Source organism: Podarcis muralis, chromosome 16 (genome assembly GCF_964188315.1).
Source record: "Podarcis muralis chromosome 16, rPodMur119.hap1.1, whole genome shotgun sequence".
Taxonomy (NCBI): Eukaryota; Metazoa; Chordata; class Lepidosauria; order Squamata; family Lacertidae; genus Podarcis; species Podarcis muralis.
The window spans coordinates 42,320,460-42,338,747 of record NC_135670.1 but is presented as its reverse complement, the minus strand read 5'-3'; the positions used below and the strand labels follow the sequence as shown (position 1 = coordinate 42,338,747).

At 44.1% G+C, this 18,288-nt stretch overlaps 1 protein-coding gene across 9 annotated transcripts in view; it reads left to right on the top strand.

Annotated features, from left to right (window-relative positions):
* The first annotated feature begins 11,755 nt into the window (after positions 1-11,755).
* Positions 11,756-18,288, top strand: part of MYO18B (myosin XVIIIB) — a 362,275-nt gene continuing 355,742 nt past the window's right edge. For 5 of the 9 annotated variants that reach the window (XR_013390944.1, XM_077920001.1, XM_077919999.1 and 2 more), the window contains exon 1: positions 11,757-12,459. Coding sequence is in view for 5 of the 9 variants with exons in the window: in XM_077919999.1 (XP_077776125.1) it covers positions 12,368-12,459 (92 nt within the window). In the remaining 4 variants the exon portion in view is untranslated. Of the gene's footprint in view, positions 12,460-18,288 lie in introns of all 9 variants that reach the window. The other 4 variants (XR_013390943.1, XM_077919997.1, XM_077920002.1 and 1 more) reach the window with 3 other exon arrangements.

Genomic DNA, 18,288 nt, shown 5'->3' with positions numbered 1-18,288 from the left:
CAGAACGTTAGCTAAGAAGAAGCTTGGGCACAAGCAGCTAGGGCCTTACCAAGTCGAGGCACAAATCAACCCAGTAGCTTTCCGGTTGACCCTTCCGGAGGGTTCCAGAATGCACCCGGTCTTTCATAGGTCGGTGCTTACACCCTACAAGGCACCACACAGGTTTCAGGCGCCAGGGACCGCACCAGACCCACGCAGACAATCACCCACAGGGGGGGAACCATGAAGGGCGACACCAATCAACGAGGTCACGGAGATTTTGGACTCGAGATGGGGGGAGGAGGGAGTTGAATATCTCCTTGCCGAGGAAGGTACCCCGGCAAGCGCCAACAGGTGGGTACCGGACTATGCCCTGGAGGAGCGCTATCTCAAAGACGAGTTTCATGCGCTCTTCCCCCAAAAACCCATGCCGGCAGATTTTTTCGACGACTGGCTTTTCACACCCACACTTTCGGCCAGCACGTTCCAGGGGTTCTCATCAGACGAGGAGACGGAGCCGGGCTGGAGCACACCAAGGGGATCTTGTTCGGGGGTAGACACTGATCGTTCCTATTGGTGGGACGATCAGCCGGAGGAGGAATGGAGACGAAAATGGTTGAAGGGACCTTGGCACGCAGCTCCCGACGTACCGGAGGGTGGGGAGGACATGGACGTGTGGGGTGAGGATCAGGGGTTTGAGCACGAATACAAAGAGATGGAAGCGGAGGAGATAGACGTCGATGAGCACAGTACGGACTGGTTGGATCCAGAGGGAGGGCTGCACGCGGGGGCATCGAACAGTATCCAGCTCTCGCCCCCCAAGCACTGGAGCGCCCGGAACCCACGCCCGGAGAGGGGGAGGGGGGAAGGGGGGGCTTCGAGGGGGGGATGGATGTCAGGGGCTCAGGGACTGAGCCACAGGAGAAGGAGGAGATGGAGAGCGAAGGGGAACAATCGGAGGGGAGCGCAGGAGGGTGTGACAGTGACCAGGGAGATTCCCTGAGTCTCTCCAGCGAATCAGAAGATTCCCAGAAGGAGGCCCCCAGGGTCAGGGCAATGGGGGCCAGGGGGGAGTCGCCAAGCGGCAGCTGGAAATCAGGGGTAGCTTCCCCACCAGAGCGCAGCGGGGGGGGGGAGAATCCCACAGATTAGAACAAAAGCCTCCTCCTGCAGGAGGAGGGAGTGAGGCAGGACTGACCACACCTCCGTCAGAGAGTGGAGGGGCGGAGGAGAGAGCAGGGCCGTCAAGCCTCCCGGAAGGAGAAAGCAGTGAAGGGAGCAGTGTAGCCGTTAGGAGGAAAGTGGGCGGCTGCGCGCGCGCGCCAAGTTCAAATGTAGAGGCGCGAGGAACAGCAGAAAATCCGGATTGGGAGCCAGGTCCCAAAGCCCGCCGGAGACAGGGGGAGGAGTCAGAAGAATCCGCCTCCGAAGAGTCCAGGAGGGTTGGGATCCCAGAGGGCAGGAGGACCCGGAGGCGTAAGGAACAGAGGGAGGAAAGGAAGAGGTGGAGCAAAGCTCGGGTATTGAACTGGTGTAAAGGAGGGGCGGATTCAGACGGGACTTCGCCGGTCTAAGGACTCAGACGTAGCGCTGCGCGCCACGGATGTCAAACCAACAATGAACCACAATAAAGACTTTTGTTTATAAAGAGCAACTGGCGTTGGTCCTTTGTGAGCTGGGACCTGAGGCAGCCGCTGACAACAGTGTTTATCATTTTGTCTACTATTTAAAAATCAGACTTCAAAGTCAATTCAAAGTTTAAGCACATATAAATACATATGGGCCTTGACCAATCCTGTAAATAAAGGGCAGGAAAATTTTTTGTCTGCAAATGGTAAGGCTGAAATGACTGAGAATATTTTTTTTAAAAAAAATAAAAATCCTATGAATTCTGACTCTCTGGCCATTTCCCCCATATATAAGGGCGTGGCATTGTTCCGCGAATAGCCAGAGGGATATTAGCCCTTTCCTGTACATAAAGGAAGCAGTCCTTTTTGCTTGGGCTACAATTGCTAACTTGATTGAATACTTGAATTACTGAGTTTCTCTTTTTGTTATAAAATCTAACCCTATTTTTAAAATCTACTCCTTACCCTTCCCTTGTTCAAATTCTAATTTAGCCAAAAGATGCAACATTTCAATAGTATAAAAGGTTTGCTGAGACATGAACTCTGCACATGCACAGAGGCTAGATCAGCTAAAAGGGAAAAAAAGGAAAAGAAAAGAGAGAGAGAGGAAGGAGGGGGGAGAGGAGGTTTGGAGAGCAATTTCCTTATGTAAAATTTGGAACCATTGAGGGAAATCACCCTTAATGTGTCCCAAGTTTCAAATCTTAACATGACAAATTCTTTTCACAGGTAAATATCAAAGCATTTCCCCCTCAATGGGATTTAAATCACAGACTTTGTTTGTGTGCATTTTAGGAACAGCATTTCCTGACAGGCTTCTCACATGAAGTAATTTTCCCTTTTAACAGGATATGTGAACCCCGATAACAAAGTGTTTGTCCGTTTTTCCTCCCACAGCAACTTTCTTTCTGTTCTGTGAAACAAGTCTGAATCCCTGCTATATTAGTGACTTCCATCTCTTTGTGGCTTTGACACTTTTAAAGTTACAAATAATCTGTTTTCATTTATTTAATCCGTTTTTCCATGATGTCTATGAAGTTAATCGAAGCACAACCAAACATTGTTTGTGGAATGGTATTTGTTTACCTTTTGCCTGAGCATCTCTTATTAATTCTGTCATTTTGGCTAGTTCAAGGTACTTGCACAACTTTAAATTGCAATTCATTTTTTCTTGGTATTAAGTCATTTCCCAGTATTTTGCTATTAACATTCTAGCCGATGTCACATCAATAAACACTCTTTTATTTTCATTGTTACTTCAGATTTCTTAAAATTGTGTGTCTTAGCATTTATTTATTTTGGTTCCTCATAGGTCATTGTGTGTGTGTGTGCGTGTGTGTGTGTGTGTGTGTGTGTGTGTGTGTGTTTCATTATTATTTTAACCTTGTATTTTTTTCAGTTCTCTTTCTCTCCAAAGTGAAGGAAAGCAAACGAACTTAGCAGATAATAACAGTAATTATATGGAAATGTGATAATAATATTAAAATGAGTAAAATGCTTAACATGCTAAGATTTTATTATTTGCAGCTGATAACTCAAGGAGATTTTCTTGGGGAGGGGGCTTTTGCCCCTTCTTTTTCTAACTCTTGTCTTTTAAGTCTCCAAAACCCTGCCCCTTACAGGATATCACTTCTACAGATGTGTTACTACAGATCCAATGAAAAGCTTCGCCACCACAAGACTATTACCTGCAGCAGCAACAACAGACACCAAAGTTCTCAAAGTGGCCACAGCAATTTCTTTCAAAGGGGAAGTGGGGCTGACAAAGGGGGGAGGAGTTGAATTGCAAAGACATTTTTTCACTTTTGAGATACATACGTAAAAGATCACAATTGTCTCAAGATATGTAACTGATATTTAATTAGTTTGTTGTGTATTATGTGTTATTACGTAGGAATGTTGAAATGTGTCTGACAGTGTGTTATTTCCACAAAGGAGGGGGGGGCTATTTTTTTTGGTGTGTGTAATTGTTTTTATGTTTAATGTATAATTGTTTTTATGTTTAATGTCTTATTCCTTACACCCCAGTGGAGGATTCTCATACATTTTATGCGTTCTAATAGACCAGGCTATTGTGTAGTCCAATGTTTAGATTGTCCCACCTGGCACTATGCCAACCTTTCCTACCCATTTTAAAAAATGTGCTAAAACTCGCTTTACCAAGGAGAAGCTTCTAAGATACATGAAGGTGGATATGCTTTGGTTTAGCAGGAATGATCCCTTATAGAGTTAAATTGACTTATTTCGATAAGTGCCCTTTTTAAGAATGGTTTTCTTTTAACAGTTTGTTTTGATAAGTTGAGAACCATGGGCATATATAAATTATAATTGGACTCAGTTTGAATTGGGCAAGTGTATCCAGGCTGCAATTAGCTTTTTGGTCCTTTAAGTGCAAGTGAGCAACTTCCCATGAGTTCAAGACCACAGCCTAGAATAAGATCCCATAGAAAGGCCAAGGCAAAGACATCTCTCTCATGAGATGTCCAAACCTGTGCCAGCTATGGTGAATGCCAGGCGACATGGTTAAATGAAAGCCCTGAGGGGATTCAACAGGATGTGTTGCTGCAGCACTATGCCGGTGTGAGACCACAGAAGAGCTAGCTTGACACCTGAGAAACACACAAAAATGGCAAAGGACAAAACACCATCTGCATTTTTCAGTCAGTAGTGGACCTTCCTGCTAAATATAAAGCATAGCCACTATTGAGAAAATGTTTCTCCCAAGAGCTAGAATGCCACAAGTAATTTAGTAACAAAATACAACAGGTGTTCTTTTTATGTAATATCCTCTATCCAGCTATCTGCACTGTTATACTTGCAAATGACCTTAAGAGGCATGGCTTGCAAGTCTCCTTCAGGTTTGCATAAACCCACACATCTGGTGCGGTAGATACCAAGTTATTATTTAGCGCACATCTATATAACACGCCCGTACATTGTATTGGTCCGTGTTGCTCCCTCCTTTGCTGACTTGATCAACCCACCTCCTTTTCCATTAGATCCTATTCCCATTCACAGGGCACCCATACCTTCACCGAAAATGCTGAAACATATGAAGATGGCTAAATTGTTAAATAGTTTATGGAAAGTTTTGTGGTTTTATTTTGATAGCATCAAAAATGTCTAAAAAGAATTTACATTCATGGTAAAATACAGTTATCATTATTATTTTTTATTCAGTTTATACACCGCCCTATACCTGGTCTCAGGGCAGTTCGGAGATCTCAGGGTGGTCCCTTCCACGCATAATCCTAGTTAGAATAAGCAGAAAAGTAACATCATTCTCAAAAGGTGGTTGTTGTTGTTGGCATCCATCTGTCTTGGAACACAATAGAAGAGTGTGCCTTGAGGGGTGAAGTCAAATGGTTGGAGAGTTGCAGCGTCTGGTCACTGCTGTGGATATATGACCTGACTGACAGTCTCAAAATGTACTGGACTGTAATGTAGTATTTTTGCTATATTTTAAATTACCTGAGAATACATAAGAAAGAAGTTCTGGGTTCCTTTAAAGTTCCTTGCAGTTCAAAACATGTGGACTATTTCCCCCAGAACATGACAGTGGAGCTGTGGTGATACTCCAATTTTATTATTATTTATTAAATTTATATACTAGCTTTAATCAGTAGCATGGCCAATATGAGGAAATGCCCAATGTATTATGCTACTTCCTCCTAGATTAATTATAAGTCTGAAGCAGTGATTCTACTTTACAGTCTTGATACTAAGCTGCTTAGCTTTATCCAGGATGCAGCTAATTGGTTTTTGCCTCAGAGTAAAGTAACATTCATTTTTCAAATGCATGAACAATATCCAGAAGCAATACATTCCCGATTCAAGGTTTCTCCTAGGTGCTCATTTTTTGATCCAGAGGGATTCATGTATGCTTCTCCGCACTCTACAATTGCCATCCGTCACTGAATGTTATCTAGGAAATGCTGTGAAATTTTTAAAATGTCATTATGTTTACTATCAAATTCTAATATTAAATATTATTTCACACTAACCATCAAATAAATGTCAGATGTTTTGAACTAGTTTCTGAGTAATGCTGCAAGCTTATCATAGTTCTTTAATTAAAATGAAAAGCTGAAAAACCACTACTGCTGATCTTCCTGTGCGATAACTAGAAAAGAATTTCTGGGTGTATACTAGGAAACACTGTTAATTTGCAACAGGTGATACAGTGGTACCTCGCAAGACGAATGCCTCGCAAGACAAAAAACTCGCTAGACGAAAGGGTTTTTTGTTTTTTGAGCTGCTTCGCAAGACGATTTCCCCTATGGGCTTGCTTCGCAAGACGGAAACGTCTTGCAAGTTTGTTTCCTTTTTCTTAACACCGTTAATACAGTTGCGACTTGACTTCGAGGAGCAACTCATAGAACGCGGTGTGGTAGCCTTTTTTGAGGTTTTTAAAGACATTGGTGATTTTTGAAGCTTTTCCAAAACTTTCCCGACACCGTGCTTCGCAAGACGAAAAAAATCGCAAGACGACAAAACTCGCGGAACAAATTAATTTCGTCTTGCGAGGCACCACTGTATTGAAAACCAGACTGTCCCTTGTGTACTGTGTAAACATGTCCCAGAATCCTCTGTAGTGCTGCCTTTCACCAGTTCAGACAATTTGTCCATGTAGCGCAGAGGCCTTTTGCATTGTCCATGGCAGCTGCCCCAGAATCCTTTGCAATGCACAGGGGTTCTGTGGCAGATGTGAATACAAAAGATGTTCCTGGGAAGTTAAACATCTGAAAACTACTTGGCTATATCACTGCATGCCAGCCTGTCAGGGCCGCCTCAGGTCCCAGCTCACAAGAGACCAACGCCAAGTCCACTTTATTTACAAAAGTCTTTATTGAAGTACATTGTTTGTTCCACAGCCGAGGCGCGCAGCCCCACGTCTGTTACGCTTAGACTGCTGTAGTCCCCTCTGAATCAGTCCCGCCTCTACACCAGTTTAAGAGGCTTGTGCTAGTCCACCTCTTCCTTTCCTTCCTTTTCCGCAGGGTCTTTCTGCCCCCCTGGGTTCCTTCCCTCCTGCTTTCCTCTGACGCTGAGTCCCCAGACGCCTGCTCCCCCCTCCTCCGTGCTTTGGGACCAGGCTCCTCCTCCGGGCTCTCCGCATTTCCGCGCGCCTCCACATTTGAACTTGGCGCGCGTTCGCTACCCCTGACCTTCCTCTTGACAGTTATACTACTCTCTGTACTACTCTCCGCCCCTTCCGGCAGGACGCCTTGCCCCGATCTCCTTCCCCTCTCTGCTTCCTGCTCTGCTCCGTGTGTCACACTGGGAACTCCACCCTCTTCACTCCGTTCCGGCTGGGAAGCCGGCCCCGATCTCCCACTCCCACTCGGGGTTTCCCTGCTGCTCCCCTGCTCCTGACGAGTCCCCCCTGTGGCTCCCCTTGGCCTGACCAGGGGCGCCCCCTTTTGGGAATCCTCCGATTCACTTGAGAGACTCATGGAAGCCCTCAAGTCATTGTCATCCTCCTCCTCCTCGTTCCTGGATTCTTCCCCCTCGCTCTCAGTCTCCTCCCTCATCTGTGCCTCTCTCCCTGAACCCCTGACACAGCCAAATTTAAGGCAGTATATGTGGCCCAAAAACTGCATGTGGGTTTTAACAAATCTGTGCACTTCTAAATTGCACTAACTAGCTCAGAATGTATATCTTATAAATGTCAATCTCATTTATCTGTTTGGACATATTGTATATATTAATAGATAGGTTTAAGTTGGGATTGAGGGATTATTTTATTGTTAATGTGAGCTGATTATGTTTCTTTTTACTTAGTATATTTGCAATATTAATTTACAAAATACTTAATTAATTTACTTTTTATGATTTAGGAAGCATTAACTTGGCAGGTAGGGTGTATATGTGAGAGTTTCTATCTCCCCTTATCTTCTCACTTCACTCACCAACGCTACCTACCCCACCCTTAGACCTTGCTAAATGGTACCCTTTGCAAAAACACCTCTGCACCCCTGTCTTCCCCTGTGAACCAGCTAGGCAGAATGAAGTCTCAGCTCATGTGTAGCAGTGGCAGCAGAGAGTGAGAAGCCTGGTCTTCCGCTGTCCACCATGGGTGCTTCCTCCTGCTCTTGCAGTCAGTTGGTACTTGGAACAGACCAAGGAGGGGGTGAACTTAGCATGGCCTACAGACTCAGGACCACTTGCCATTCCTGAGGTGCATTCATTTACCCTGCATGCTGTTGTCTCATGTGAGCCACCTGGTATGTGATGGCAGCAGTAAATCACAGGTCAGCTGGCCAGCACTTCTGACTACCTTCCTCATTACCACACTTCTTCTTCTTTAAATATTTTTATTAAAGATTTCTTAGTTTACAAAAACACATGCATTGTCTCTTTTTTCAAGTTGTGTTTTCTACAGATCATTTTCATTTGTTGCAAGTCATTAATGTTGCATACAGTGTTAGGCTAGGAAGAAAATAGCTGGAAAGGGGGGCAATTCTTCTATTCTTCTACTTAGTGTATGTGTGGGGTTTTGTGTCAGCGTCACTTGTGTGGGTTCTCTTTCTAGTCACTTGTTGTATTTCCTTAAACTCAAACATAGTAATAAATAACTTGCAAACAGTGCATAGCAGATGGCAAGTGTGCCATTGGGAAGCCAATAAGACAGTTTCAGAATAAGTGAGAGAAGAAATATAAGGCTACCTGCTACTTTCAATCTTTGATCAGGAATCTAGGATAATTAATGGGTTTGAAACTACTTTGCACAAATCATAGCAGTTGCAGCCCACCCACCCTGCAAATCCTGTACAACCTCTTTTCTATTTTCCCAGTTTTGTGAAGTGCAGACATGGGGAACTTCTGGCACCTGGGCTGTGTTAGGCCCAGCAGGGGTTGTAATTTGGCCAGTGTGACCATTTCCCCCAAGCCACACCTACCTGTCTCACACCTGGCATCCTATCGCATCAAGTTAAGAGCAGGTAAAAATATGGCTGTAAAGGAACAATTGAGAGTCTTATAGTGGATCATTCCTTAGTAAGCAAGGCTCGCTGTCAGCGCTGACAATAATTCTTTTTGGTATCAACTGCACTAGGGAGCTTCCAACTGAAAAATCCCTAGTGCAGCTGATCCCTGCCAAAAGCAGGGGCTTGCTGATTGGTGCTGAGAGCAAACCTGTGTTCCAGCAGGAATCTTCCTCTGCAGCCTGCATTGAGTTCAAGCTTGTCTGAAAAAGAATAAAGGAAAGACTGGAGTCAGTTGATTGACAGGTATGTGGCTCTGCGAGCTGTCAAAATGGCCTGCAGGGGAGCACCCTTTGTGTAGTGTTTAGCATGTTGAACTAGGAAAATGGCCCTTCAGCTATGAAGCTCACTGGATTAGCTGGGAGCAGTCACTATATCTTAGCCTAACCTACCTTACAGAATTGTTGTGAGGATAAAAGAGGCAGGGAGAAAAACCATGGTCACTGCCCTGATTTCCTTGATAACAGGTGGGAAGCAATCGTCTTAAAATGAACATTTTGTTTTTAAAAAATAGCTGACTTTAAAAAATCATGCATTGCTTTCTTTACACATTTCCCTCATTTGTTTGCTGATCCACTGAGGAATAACAGCAAAGAGTGTTGTGGTTCCTTAACTGTCGGCTGTACCATTAAGCAAAGGGTGGGAGCTGCCTTGGGCAAATCAGGCCCAAGTATCGAGCTGCTGCTGAAGCTTTGTATGCCTTTATAACTCCCCTGTGAAGATAAGTTATAGCATTTGGGGCTTTTTAATTTAGTGATTGCCTTGTTGTGGCGAAGAGGCTTGAATAACTCAGAGAAGCTCTGAGTGCCTGGTGTGCTCTGGTCCATGGGTCACTGTTATGAATAGGATTGAAAATGCAGCAGTCTGATTGGTCCTAGAACAATAGGATTCAGAATGCAGTAGTCTGATTGGTCCTAGAACAATAGGATTCAGAATGCAGTATTCTGATTGGTCCTAGAACAATAGGATCCAGAATGCAGCAGTCTGATTGGTCCACAGGCACCGCCCAATCCAGCTCCAGGTGGAAGTGAATCCGCAACCTGATTGCCCTAAAGGAGAATCCCGGAATTAGCCAATCACGTGCGGCTCATTTTGTAAATAATGTATATAAAGCAGACATTATGGGGGAACTTCCTTTCCTCGCTACTATGAGCTGAATAAAGAACATGAAATCCACACTCGACTCAGAGTATATTTCAGTCATGAAGAGTCAGACACAACTAAATGACTAAACAACAACAACAACAAATTTAGTGATAAAAGACTATAACATTATGCTATGGTGAAAGTGATATGGAGAAAGTGGATAGCATTTCTACCTCTTCTATATAACTCATGGATATTCAATGAAACTGAGCAATGGAAAATTCAGGACAGACAAAAGAAAGTACTTCTCCACGTAGCACAGAGTTAAGCGATGGAACCTGCTGCCACAGGAAGCATTGATGGCCACCAGTTGGATGCATTAAAAGGATTAGAAAAATTCATGGAGGATAAGGATATGATGGCTATGTTCTGTCTCCATAACTGAGTGGTAAAGGTAAAGGACCCTTGGATGGTTAAGTACAGTTAAAGGCAACTATGGGGTGTGGTGCTTGTCTCACTTTTCAGGCAGAAGAAGCCAGTCTTTGTCCACAGACAGTTTTCCAGGTCATGTGGCCAGCATAACTAAGCCACTTCTGGCACACAGAAATGCAGTTTACTTTCTCACTGCAGTGGTACCTATTTATCTACTTGTGCTGGTGGGCTTTCGAACTGCTAGGTTGACAGAAGCTGGGACGAAGTGACAGGAGCTCACCACCATCGTGTGGATTTGAACTGCTGACTTTAAGCCCAAGAGGCTTAGTGGTTTAGACCACAGTGCCACCCACGTCCCTATAACTGAATACAGCAAAAGTAATTGGTATGCTTCTGAATACCAGTTGCTGGAAACTGCAGCAGGAAAGATTGGTGTTGTCCTTGGGTCCAGCTTGCAGAATTTCAGCAGGCATCTGGTTGGCCACTGTGAGAACAGGATGCTGGACTAGATGGACTATTGACGTGGTCCAACAGGTCTTGTGTGCCATACAGCCTGCCCCACATCCCCTAAAGTAGTCAGCTGCCCTCAGGTATGGTGGAGTAGCTGTCTCATAGCCTGTGTTAAAGTAAGATCCAGCTTCTGTGCTTCAAATGGGGCAGCGGTGTGGGTGTGTCATCTTGCCCTGTGCCTCAGGCAGCAGAATGTCTTGAAGTGGCCCTGCTCCTTGAAGACAGATGATGCATGTGATGCTGAAGCAGACTCTAGCTCAGGAAAGCTTATTCTACCATAGAATAAAGGTGCCCCAGGATTCCTTGTTGATTTTACTGCAATAGACTGAGACCTCTCCTCTGAAATTTGTCACAATATGACAAATTTGCATCTGTATTCCTGGACAGCTGAAAAAAGCAGACCTTGTTGGCATCCGTCTGTTTCAAGACACAATGGAAGAGTGCGCCATCAGGGGTAAAGTCATACCACTGGAGAATGACAATTCCTGTTGTAGCTATAGAGACCAATAAGGGATAGACATGTTTTATTGCAGCTGGGGCAGATGAAGGCGTCCAGATTTGCTGTTAGAGATGTACCATGGTGTTTCTTCTCTCTGTACTCCTCTCAGTAGTTATTCTGTAGTCACTGGTGTGGATACACAACCTGTAGGGTTAATGTCGCCAACTTTCATGTCACAATTGCAGACATCTTTGTATCACAGAGTTGGTCTGTCAACAGGTTTGGTGTCTGAAGCCAGCTCCCCACAAAGCACATCCCTGGGGATCCTGCCATCTGCCGCTCTGTGTACATGACCAAGCCAGCATAGAGGTCGCTGACACAAAAGTGCAACCATGCTGGGAATGTGAGCTTGGGAGAGCTCATCTGACTATGTCCTGCCATGTGATGCCCAAAATCTTCCTGACAGCACATATGCAGACCGCACTGAGGCGTCCTTCCTCTGAAAATACAGCTGGTTATAAGTTATAAGTAAGGTAGCACGGCATGAATCACTTCTCCACATTTCTTTGAACAGCACAGGCAGAGATTGCTCAGCAGAGAACACACCTTGGGGCATTCCGCTCCCCCCTCCTCTTTTACCTTCCCTGAGCTCCGCCCCACAGCGCAGTCGGCTCTTGCGATTGGTTGGGACGACGCCGAGAGCCTATCCTCAGCTGACTCAATAGGAACCAGCTCTTGGGGTTTTTTATTTCTTTATTTTTTGCAAGAGTTTCAGTTTAGGCAGAAAAACCTGGAGAAATCAGGGCGCTGGAGCAGGGCTGACAAGAGGAGAAGAGAAGCGGTGGTAAGGTGCAGGAAGAAGAGGCGCAGGAAGAAGCGTGGATTAAAAGAGTTAAAAGAAGACAAGGAGTTAAACGAAGAGGCGAAAAGGAGAAGGAAGAGGAGGGTCTGACGAGCAAGGCTGCAACTGCTGTAGCAGGGACCACGTTTCCTGCGCTTTTGGAGATAAGCGCAAAAAGGCGCAAAAAGAGGGAGCCTTTTGTGGAAAGTGGCAGCCCAGGAGCAACCCCAGGAGTTAAGGGGCTGCTGGGTCTGGGGTTCCCCCCGCCCCGAGCTGCAACATCTTGGAGGCACGGATCGCCACCAGCTGGCGCTGTTCGTGGCTGGCTGGGTGGGCGAAGAACTCATTTGCACATTGACCGCCCCGCTGGTTTGCCCGAACCCTTTTTTGCAAGGTATTTTTTTAAATAAAGGGAGTTTTGGTAGGCAAGAAAACGCGTCGAAGAACTCGTCGAAGATGAGACAAGATGTCTGACAAAATGTCTAGCTTTCTGTACATCGGGGATATCGTCTCCCTCTACGCCGAGGGCTCGGTGAACGGCTTCATCAGCACTCTGGGGTAAGGATTGTGTGAACGGGAGGATCCCGCCTCGGCGGAGGGATGCGCGGGTGCGGGTGCGCGCGCCTTTGGTTACCAGCGCCTTGCTTTTAGAAGACCTTCCCTGTGCGCTTCTTGCAGTCCTTGTTTACTTTCGATTTCCTGGGGAGCTACCGCTGTTCAGCCTTCTTTGACTTTGAGAGAAAAAGGACACCAAAGTTGTAAGGCACAGGAAGCAACAGCTGGAGAGGAATGGGCAGCGGCCGCAACCCTAGCACTGAAGCTTCTGCTATTGCGCGGCGTAAAGAGAGGAAGAGAAAAAAATGTAGGAAATTATTTTAAGAAGCCGGGTCTCTTAAACTTCGGGCAACTTCGCTGCGTGCAGCCGTAACCGCGCGCTGGCCCAGCTGAAAGTGAGAGCGGCGGCGATCTAGCCAAAAGAAACAGCAATTTTAAGACGCATTTGTATCCGTGGGAAAGGGGTTGCAGTGCAGTTTTGTCCACGTCTGCCCTGTTGAGTTCAGTGAGACTTACCTCTAAGTGAAGTGGGTTACATAGGATCGCAGCCTTAAGCAATGTGCTCAATTTTGCCAGGGATCAGTGAGATTAAAGCGCTTACCCTTGTACACTTGAGCCTATGAATGCTTGCCGGAAGTAAGCTTCGCTGCTTACTTCCCAGTAAACACGCACGAGACTGTCATTTCTTATTTTCCCGCTGCTGCTGCAGTACTGATGGCTAAGCTATTTACTTACTGTTGTAAGTAAATGCTGATACCTTTTTTGTTGCATTCCGTACATTACCTATTTGAATCTAATAAGCTGCATTAGCTAGAATGTGCATTTGATTTTAAAACGTCCTTTTCAGTTTGTTTATCCCACATTCACAGTGTTCATATGTGTACCCAAATAGCCCAGGAGAAGCACAAAAGTGTCTTCAGTATCATATGTGAAAATATATTTTGGTATCAAAGGAAAATAATAATAATAATAAAAAATAAAAGTGTGGGGAGAAATTGGTCTCATTGTTTTTTTATAGGTTTTGAAAGATCTTATTTTAGCTGCTGCAAACTAAGGGAACTGCAGATTTTTCTTTGCATAGTCAGTTCACATGTGCATGATCACTGACCATAGCATTGTGATGACTTTGCTCCATGTGTATGTCTTCCCATGATGGGAGATACACTTTTTTCTTTTAAAGTAACCCTCTGCTCAGTTCTTTAAACAATAAGCCATTTAAGCATGACCAGGAGCCTGTTCTCATGGATGTTAAAAGTTTATGGACGTGCAGTTTATTCACCCGAGTCAACTGAGGTGCCCGTTTTCAAGCAGGGGGCTTATTGCGTAAACAGCACTTCCTGCTGAGGTTTCTGCTTTCATGCGATTACTAAAACAACGGCTCCTCTCTGCAATAGCTGCTTTTACGATAAGCTTTTCAATCAATCTGCCTGATAATAGTTACCATGGCATAAACCTGGTCCGTAAAAACAAAAAGATAGTCATTATGCCACTGTTGATGTAAGAACTACTTCAAACTTAGTGGTATACTTCATAGGTATAGTGAACAGTGACTACCACAATTTATCCAAGGGAATGTGGGCTGAATAATTGTACTTCATTGAATATTATAGTTGACAAGCCTCCAGGTTTCCACAGTGTTAACTTGCATTGGTTTCCAGGTTTTATGTCACATTTCTGTTCTCATTTTTGTATCTGTTTCTGAATAGGTTGATGCAGATAGTCTCCACAAACAGATGTTCCTGGCCTGTATCACTTGGAATTTCAAGGGGGCTATTGTTGAATGCTTCCCTGTACACACACAAAAAAGACTTTATTCACATAGAAAACTAGATGTCAGGAAGGTTTATAACTTACCCTTTCCCCTAATGTGTTAGTTCTCTATAGGTTTGAATGGGGGACATTTAAAACTGATTTGCAGTCCGAATTTGTGCAGTCTAGGACAGACAAAAGGAGGTACTACTTCATACAGCACATCATAGTTAAGCTATGAGGTACAGTATCACAAGATGTAGTGATGGTTGCCAGCTTGGAAACCTTTAAAATGAGATTAGGCAAGTTGATGGCATGTAATGCTTCCAGTGGCTACTCTTCATGAATACCAATTGCTGCGGAGCAGGAGACTGCTGTTGTGGTCCTGTCTGCTTGTGGGTTCTCCATAGGCATCTGGCTGGGCCCTGTGTGAAGACATTACTGGGATAAAGAGTCTTTGGTATGACTCAATATGGCTGTTGTTCAGTTTTATTGCATGATCTCAGTTAATGACTGCAGTGGCAGTAGCCGCCCAGAGTGGCTGGGGAAACTCAGCCAGATGGGCAGGAAATGAATGAATGAATAAATAAATAAATAAATAAATATAATATAATATAAATAATTGCAACTTAACCTTACTGCTTCCTAGAGTTTTGTCTCCCAGTCACCAACTTTCAGTTGATGGGGCGGGGGAAACTAGTCTGGCTGTAACCCTTATTGTGGGGAGTCTGAAATCAGTAATCTGAAAGTGATTGTGTCCCAAAATTAAACTAAAGATTGTCAGATTTATGGTTCTATCCATGTGTTGAATATTTACATGTTATGCTCTCTGCTGCCTTGTGACTTTCTTAGTCATGTCCCTGAGGTGGAATGTATTTTAAAGAAGAGTAGTATTGACTTGCCTCCAAAACAAATTCTTTTTGCTAGAAATAATGTTCTGATTGTGTTATGTACAAAGCATCCTGAAATGACTGTAGGTGATACTTACCGTAAGTTTGTCCCGTTAAAAACAAGACAGTGTAATGTTGCAATCCTATGGAGCAAGTCCTATTGCACATCAGCATAGATAATTCTCAAGTTAATGCATAAGATTGGATTTCATGTTTCTAGCCATGTATTTAAATGAGTTTGGTATTTGGTTTTCATTTTTTTTAAAATGATATTTATTAAAAGTTTAAAGATTACAGAAAAAAGAGAAAAGAAAAAAAAGAAAACAGCAAAAAAAAATTAACAAAACATACATTACAATACGTAAAAAAAGGGGGAAAGTACATAAAAACCAATACAACAATACAGCAAAAAAACACACATCCAATATTCCATATCTTTATCTTTCATTTGCTTGTTTCATCGGCCTCCTCATACCTCCCTTTTTGTGTTCTAGTTTAATTAATTGTTTCAGCAAATTCTTTCCATCTTTCTCAATTTTTGTTGGGTAATTTATCTTAACAATCTAACCTATTAATTAACTCAGCAAGTCCTTTCCATCTTTCACTATATTCTGTCATTCAATTTGCCTTGATTTATTTTAACCTTATCTTACCATAAAATACCTTAAAGCTTAAAACTTAATACTTATTTATACATAACTCCTTATATCATTTCTACTAAAGCCAAATAGTTTCATTCCAACATTTTCCCTAATATTTGTTAATTTTGCACTAATTCCCAAAATAATTTTTTTAAAAAAACTTTCTTCCAATCTTCACCCAACGTCTCTTTTTCCTGGTCTCGGGTTGTGTCAGTCCTTACTGTCCATTCCATCTAGTCCATCAACCTGGTAGTCTTATGTCCGAGGCTCTTAAGTCTTTTCCATGACCCTTCTGCAGATCTTCTTCTTGTTTATACCTGCACTTTTCCTTGTCTTTTGTTAATTTTCTTAATTTCTTAATTTCTTAATCTCTTTCTTAATTTCTTTCCTTTCTCATTGAGGAGTAGGTCTCGAGGAGACTCCAGCCCAAAATTATCTCCATCTCCCCTCAGCAGATCAGCCCATTCCCCACAGTCCCACTCCCCACAGTCAGCAGTGTAGTCCAGAAAATATTTAAAAGCATATTTCAAAGTGCCTCCGAAATTAAGAGCCCCCACAACTCCAGACCCCCCCCGGCCCACTCCAGATTCAATCTTCAAGAACGGCGGCTTATGCTCCTGCAGGGCCTCGGGTCTCTCCATTTGTGTTACTTGAGGTTCAACAGCAACCTCCTCCATTATCTTCTGCACTTGCACTTGCCCTGTCAAAACAGGTTCCTGAGTTGGTTCCTGAATGGTTTCTATATGGGTATTCACCGTTTGTCCAAAGTTTTTAACTGCAACAGTCATCAAATCCATCTTCTCATGCATCTGCTCCAACAAAGTGCTTGTCTTGCAAAAAGCAAGCACCAAAACTACTTCTAAACACATTTTTTACTCAAGGTCAGAGTCTGGTCCCACGATCCTAATCTCCCAGCTGTGAAATCCCCAGATCGACTCCAGTAACAATTTAACAAGCTCCCTCTAGAGGAGACAATTTCTATTTGTATCCATCTTTTAAAAGCAGGTCCAACAAAAGAAAATTACTTTCATTTTCAAATATTTTGTTTCTTTTGAATGCAAAAGGCAACATTAGAATCATTTTGTTTCTCTTTTTTAGCTATCTGTCAAAGATGTTCCATTCACAGTCAATGAACTTCCCCAAAAATTTCTGTCTCTGGCACCCCGTTCCCAGGTTTGAGACGGTGGAAATTTATCTTTCTTTACTCTCTCTCCTGCAGGCTTGAACAGTCAAAGCCCCCCCCCCCTTTCTCCTGCTTCCAAGGGGGTTTTTGGTGGTTATAAATGAAGGAAATTTAGACCTTTATATACGACTTTCCAGACTTTAGCTTGCAAGGTTTTTGCTTCAGTCTATTTACAAAAGCGGAAGGCAGACTTCCTGTTTTGAGCCTTCCCGCTTCGGTGCCAAATTAAAATGTTTCTTTAATCCAATTTTCCGTTTCTACTCACGGGTACTTGTTTTAGAGTCCAATTGTCCACAGGAAAAAGTCAGCGCTCTCCGGCAACGGCTGTGCGGCTTCACTCCGTAAAAGTAGCGGTCGATTCAAAACACCGCGCTGCTCACCCCACGTTGCTTCGGATCCCCAAGAAAGGGTTTCCCTGCGAGTAGGGGAGGCGCTCCTGGTGTCAGCCGAATCCCACGTTCCCAGGCTTCCTCCGCCTGGGATTTTTAAAGGGTCTCCGCCTTTGCCGCGGCGGCAAGACCCGATTTTCATGGAGCGGGTTCCTCCCGGTTAGAGGAACTCCGCCATTGCCGATGGCGCTAACCCGGAAGTCTGGTATTTGGTTTTCAGACTCTTACAAGGTGAAACTGTATTTACAAATCTTCAAATGTAGTTCTTTCAAAATTAACATATATTATTTTTTAAAAAAATAACTACTATTTTCTTTATTTAAGGTCCCTTGAAGAATTGAGTACATTGGTCACCATGCATGTTGTATTCTTCTTCTTCTTCTTCTTCTTCTTCTTCTTCTTCTTCTTCTCCTCCTCCTCCTCCTCCTCCTCCTCCTCCTCCTCCTCCTCTTAGTTTTTAACTGGGGTGTTTGTGTTACTTCCTGGTGCAACTGGACTTCTCTGCGACCCTTCTTCTCTGCAGGGAGGTGGGACTGATTCAGATGGTCTGCCCCCACCACTTAATGGATCCAAATGGTTTCCAGAGAATGCTGGGGATGTTTTCTCCCACGTTGATGGCCTTTCCCTGGTGGCCCGCTGGAATGTGGCGTTAACTAGGGCTATCGAATATCCGGCTCCGAAGCGCACTCTCCGATTGCATGGAGCTCAGACAGCCCCATGGTTTTCCCCAGAGCTGAGGGCAATGAAACAATCATTGAGACGGCTAGAGTGCTGGTGGTGGAAAACTAATTCTGAATCAGACCGGACACAGGTTAGAGCTCAACGTCGAGCCTACCAAGTGGCAATAGCGATGGCGAAGAAAACCTTCTTTACTGCCTCTATTCCATTTGCAGAAAACAGCAGCAGGAGACTCTTTCAGGTGGTTCGTAATTTAACGGAACCACCTGTACCATAAGGGCCTGATAAGGCCCCCAAGATCT